Genomic DNA, 5,884 nt, shown 5'->3' on the forward strand with positions numbered 1-5,884 from the left:
ACAGCTGTAACTAACCCAAAGATAAAGATATCTCTGCTGTGCCAGCTTGCTTGTCTGTTTTTTTTTTTTTTTTTTAGATAATAACAGGATCCAGACGAGTTAAGTTTTGTTTGCAGCCACAATGGCCAGGTGCTGTGTAGTTTATGACACAGCACTTCTGGGAATATCGGCTTCAGGCTGCAGGCTGTTGTTGCAGTGAAGGAGTAAAATAACTGTCTCGTGAGTACACCAGTTTCCAGTTACTTCCCACAGGCCTCTAAAAACCAGCCTGAACAAAGCTGCCGTTGAGCTGCTGCCAAGATAATAGCCAGACTGAAACATCAGAACATTTGGCAAAAGAAAGCACAGCCACAGAGCCATGACTAGAGTTACCTTTAGGTGCATTTCATTTCACTCTTTTTTTTATGTTTACTGCTGTCAGTAAGTCACCAGCTGTTTTCACAGCTTTTACAAGTGTGCACATTTAGATTTTAGACCAGAGCAGCTTGAATTGTTCTTGCGGCCAACTAGAAACTGCACAGTTTGGTTGATGAATTAATTATAGTGCACACAAGAGTCTTCAGACCAAGTGGTTGTAGAAATTAGCACCATTTTTATGGGATGTCTGCTCCATCATTATCAATGCATGCATTGAGACAGCTTTGAGCTCCAGACTACTTGAGTGTTGATCTAAATTTCAGTGAATCATCCCGTCTACAAATGGCTAAACCAATGACAAGCTTTCAGTCAGCAGCTGGTTAGCTTAGCTTAGCATAAGGACTGGGACCAAACAGGAACTGCTAGCCTGGCTCTATCTGAAGGTAACAAACGTGTGTCTACAGACAGTGGACGGTATTAATGGGTTATATGGTATATACCCAACTATTTTCTGGGAAATTAAATGCAAAACTAAGAAAACTTGCAAAAGTCATTATTTTAATGCCATTTTTCAGTACTAGACCTTCATCAGGCAAACAGTTTTTTGACTTTTTTGTCACAAAACCGTTTGCCCAATGAAGGTCTTGTACTGTGATATTGCATTAATATAATAATTTTTGTAAGTTGAACAGTGTGTAGGAGTTTTTTCCACTAAGCTGTCTTCTGCTCGTCCCTCTCTTACACACCTGTCTGGAAACAGACATGCAGAGTTTTTCCTTGTTCCACTGGCAGCATGCCCATCTATCAGCCAGAAGCCAGAGGAACATACAGGTATGAGAGTATACCCACTTCCTCTTTGGCAACCTACCCAGCAGCGCACCCACCTCATCAACTAGCACTAAATCACCATCTTCAGACATGTTGATCAGAAAACTTAAGAGATACTTTTTCTTCCCTTCCAGTCTATTTGCTAAACTAAGCTAACTGGCTGCTAGCTGTAGTCTTTTTTTTTTTTTTTTAAATCTGCTCCAATAAGAAGAAATATGTGAGCATATTTCCCCAAACTACCCCTCATAAGTCTTGAAGTCAAGAGTCAGACAGCCATGTTGTGATAAAAATAAAAGTTTTAAATGTATCAATAAAAAACACCAGGTCCAGTAAACATGATGTTTTACCAAATCAGGTGCATTACAATATCTCAGTTAACAAAAGGATAAAACTCCTTGAGGAAATCTACAAATGGCATTATGGACAAATCCACCACATTTGAACAACAAACGGCTGGGTACAGACATCTACAAAGTGTACCATACAAGTTGACCCAGTGTGTCTGGAGACATCAAACATTTGCCATTTAAAAAATAGACACTTCATAAAATCAAAGAATTAGTAACATTGAAGACTGGATACTCGAAAAGGCAGGTCAACATATATTAACAGTACATGAACTAGTCAAGATTTATTTAGTTACACATGCTGTCCAGCCTTAGCAGCTCTACTCTTCAGTGTCCATGTGTGCTTTTAGTTCATTTTAGTCACCGACAGAAAGGGAAAGAGATGACATGGGCTATAAAACAGTGTTACAAAAGCAGATCCCTTCTAAAGACGAGGGGAAAAACGTACCCTGCCATTACCAGCGCATAACTACCAAGGATTTCATTACCTTGTCATGTTTTTAAGTTGACCAGTCAACTTTAAGCCATTAAAATGCAGGTTAAAATCATCTCAGTGGGAGAGAGAGAGAGAGAGAAAAATAAACACAGTACTAGTTTAAAGAAAAAAGATAAAGTCAGGAGGGCAGTGGGAGTCAGTCACTGAGTTGTGGATTTAGTAATCCACAGGTTCGTCTCCCTCCTCGCTCAGCAAACAGGTGCGGATCAGGGCCTCGGTCACAGCGTACGGATCGCAGTTGGCCGATGGGCGGCGGTCCTCGAAGTAGCCCTTCTTGTCCTGGCCGACGTTACGAGGAATGCGGATGCTGGCGCCGCGGTTGGCCACGCCTGCGGAGAATTCGTTGATGTTTGAGGTTTCGTGGTGGCCTGTGAGACGGCGGGCGTTGTCGAGCCCCCCTTTTGGATCGTAGGCACGGATGTGATAGCTGTGCCTCTTCGCAAGCTTCTCGATGGAATCTTCAATGGCTCTGAAAGCAGAAATGACAAAATTCCCGTTAGAGTTTTAAAAACTGGCAAAACTGTTGAATCAAACTCCGTGGTGCTTTTGATTTTACTCACTTTAATCCACCATCTTCCCTCATCTCTTTTGTGCTAAAGTTTGTGTGGCAGCCAGCACCGTTCCAGTTGCCAGGGATTGGCTTGGGGTCAAATGAGGCAACAACGCCAAAATCTTCACAGACACGGTGCAGAATGAAGCGAGCCACCCAGAGATGATCACCCATGTTGATCCCTTCACAGGGTCCGACTTGGAACTCCCACTAAAACACAAATGTTATAATTATAAGTTACTGGCTGATAAAACCAAAAAAATAATTTGAAAGTCTACACATGGATTAGGATTCTATTTTTACCTGAGCAGGCATCACTTCGGCATTCGTGCCACAGATCTCAACTCCAGCATACAGACACGCTCTGTAGTGGGCCTCCACTATATCTCTGCCATAGGCTTTGTCGGCTCCAACGCCACAGTAGTACGGACCTGCAAGCATGTTGATCATTAGACAAAACATCCAGACATGAATTCACGTTTATTGGCACAAAAACTTCAAACAAGATGCTTACCTTGTGGTCCAGGGAAACCGTTAGATGGCCAGCCAAAAGGGTGTCCGTCTGTGCCCAGAATGGTGTACTCCTGCTCCATGCCAAACCAGGGGTGCTGGTCGTCCACCATGTTCATCACTTTGCTGCATGTGATTCGGAGATTGGTTTCTGCAAGAAAAACAGTAAACTCAGATCAGTACAGTCACATACAGCCACCTGGGCCAGTTTTGCAAAGCACCTTTTAGTATCATCTAAACAGAAAGGCAAATTATAGCGTACATGTAGTACTTTGACTTTCAACATGACAGGTGTGCAACATTTTTAGATTTTCCTTTGGGTCTCAAAGCTACTGGATAAAAAGGTCTGGGATGATCCGTGTAAATTGTGCATTAAACTTTTGAATAATTATTCAGTCAGTTCAGTTTAAATTTCTTTGCTAATGTTATTCTATGTTAAAGCCTACTTAGCTGATATGTCCATTACTTCCACATGTACAAGCCTCAACTTCCTAATTCCTGCATAAGCGTGTATGCACATATCAAATGAGTGTGTGCATATTCAAATCAGTGAACTTGTGTCAAAGGATGTAAATGTATGCAAAATGTTAAAAAGTGCGTGCAAGCAACTACTTCACATTTTTCAGTTCAACATAGCCCGGTTTAATCTCAAATAGTTGAAAGGGATCCACAGCGATTGGCCCTGATTAACTCAGATTACACAGTTGTTTTACTCAAAATATTAAGATAAAATATAGCAAATAAAAAGACCAATTTTCCTTCAACATGGCACATTCTAGTTAAAAGTTGGCTTTCGCATCCTCACCATTCTCCTCTTTAAAGTAATTTCTAGCCCACTGTGCACTGTCACATCTATCAACTGTATCACGCTGTCAATTTGTTATATAAAATTATAGCAAATATAATTTAAGTACAGCACAATACGTTTACTTCCAACAACTTTATGACTTAAAAAGGACTATTTTTTTTATAAGATTTGGCAGTATCAGGCAGTGTCTTCTTTGAAGATGCTTTTGGCCTGAGGGTAAAAGCAACTTCTGCTACAGTAACAGCATCTTTTTAATGTGTTTTATTGTCTGTTACGTAATATAATACAGGGCAAATAATTTCTAAATAGTTGCCATGTCTGTTAAATTGTTGCAAATGATTCCATTCATTTTAAGTTACATCTATTTTGACCCTATTTGTTACCTGCAGGTTTGCGGTTGTACTTGAGCACTTCACACAGGACCAGCTTGTTGGGGTCTTTGCGGAACGGATCCCGGAACATGGCGGCAGGAACCAGATACATGTCGCTGTTGGAGCCCTCAGACTGGTATGTACTGGAGCCATCAAAGTTCCACTCAGGTAGATCTACAGGACAGTGCAGCTATGTTACACTTTAGGACTTAAGGTGATCATAGTTATTATTGGAGATCCAGGAGGCTGCTTACCTTCCACGCTTTTGGGCTCAAAATCCAGCGTCCTGGTTTTGCAGCGGAGCCCCTCTCCGGTTCCATCAATCCAAATGTACATTGCTTGGACTTTATCCCCCTGAGGGAGCTCCATGTACTGCTGCTTTACAGCTTTACTCAACGTGGCGCTGGCGGATGTGGCCATCTTATTTCCTACTATAACACACCTGAGGATGAGAGGAGCAGAGGAGGAGAGAGCAGGTATGAGGCCTCGGTGCGCTCTGGATCACATGTTGCGTAACCGCGTTTGGGGAGGAGGGGTGGTGGAGGGAGGGCGCAAAAAAAACACAAAAACAGCACCATTGTTTCTTCTTCCAGAATGAAAAAGGGATGAAAAACGTGTGGAGGATGTAAAAGAAGGCATATTTGCAGTCTTTTTTTAAGGCACATTTCCAGCCTTTTCCACCCATCTCCAGTTTGGAGACAAAAGGAAAAGCCACCGCATGTGCATGAGCATTAATCTCCAAACCTGAGCAAACCGGTTTGATTAAAAAAAAAAAAAGAAAAATGAGGAGAAAGCAATGAGCAACTTAACAATATATGCCCCTCTTATATACATATATGCTGTTATAATAATTAGAAATATATTTTTGATACATATCTAAAAAGTCTTACCCCCCTTTTTTAAAACCAATCTTCCATTTAATTTTCTTCGTCAACTTTTACTGATTATTGCCATTTGTAGGACATTTTTTGCCAAGTTGGCATCTGCCTTTCACCCCCTTATATTTTTATAACAAGCCAATTTTCTCAGGATGAAAAATGGTTTAAATAGCTTGTGGGAGGCGTCTCAACGCAGCATAAGAAAACCGATGTCGAACCAGGTTTTAAATGGTCAATGTTGGATTTAACGCGCCCCCTCACAAAGGATGCCTCATGGAAAAATACACAATAAGGCAACAAACTAACAGCAAAACGCATCATTACTGTACATCCCGTTGACATTTCGCCTGCCGTAGCCATGGTTACAATCTGCCACACAGTGAGGCAATATTACATCATAGACCTCCTCGCTGTAACCCAACACCTGATACTTTACTCTCTGATACTAAGAGTCTCACAACCATTGGATAAATCACAAGCGGGAAAATACTTCCTTGTCTAAAGTCTGTAACAATAAAAAAAAAAGTCTGCTATATTACTCCCACTGAAGTTAAAAAACACACGAGAAAAAGAATAAATTACCTGTATAGACGAGGAAATTGAAATAAAAACTAAAGGACTGGCAGGTCCAATGTCTTCTCGTGGGATGTGTCGCTAGTGTCTGTCTCATTCTCCGGTACCGAAACTCCGGGATCCGTGCATATTTATAAGAGCAGGAACTGGGACGTCGCGTCTTTGA

The 5,884-nt window shown here is 41.3% G+C and overlaps 1 protein-coding gene across 1 annotated transcript; it reads right to left on the reverse strand.

Annotated features, from left to right (window-relative positions):
- Positions 1–1,463: 1,463 nt before the first annotated feature.
- glula (glutamate-ammonia ligase (glutamine synthase) a) lies at positions 1,464–5,884 on the reverse strand. Its single transcript, XM_042497901.2, has 7 exons — positions 5,728–5,884; positions 4,522–4,709; positions 4,280–4,441; positions 3,093–3,239; positions 2,882–3,009; positions 2,589–2,788; positions 1,464–2,497 (listed from the first exon to the last, which is right to left on the reverse strand). The coding sequence occupies exons 2-7, from the start codon at positions 4,685–4,687 to the stop codon at positions 2,185–2,187; spliced, it is 1,116 nt and encodes a 371-aa protein (XP_042353835.1). The 5' UTR covers positions 4,688–4,709; positions 5,728–5,884; the 3' UTR covers positions 1,464–2,184.

Source organism: Plectropomus leopardus, chromosome 12 (genome assembly GCF_026936395.1).
Source record: "Plectropomus leopardus strain MGB_pleo_1.0 chromosome 12, ASM2693639v1, whole genome shotgun sequence".
NCBI lineage: Eukaryota > Metazoa > Chordata > Actinopteri > Perciformes > Serranidae > Plectropomus > Plectropomus leopardus.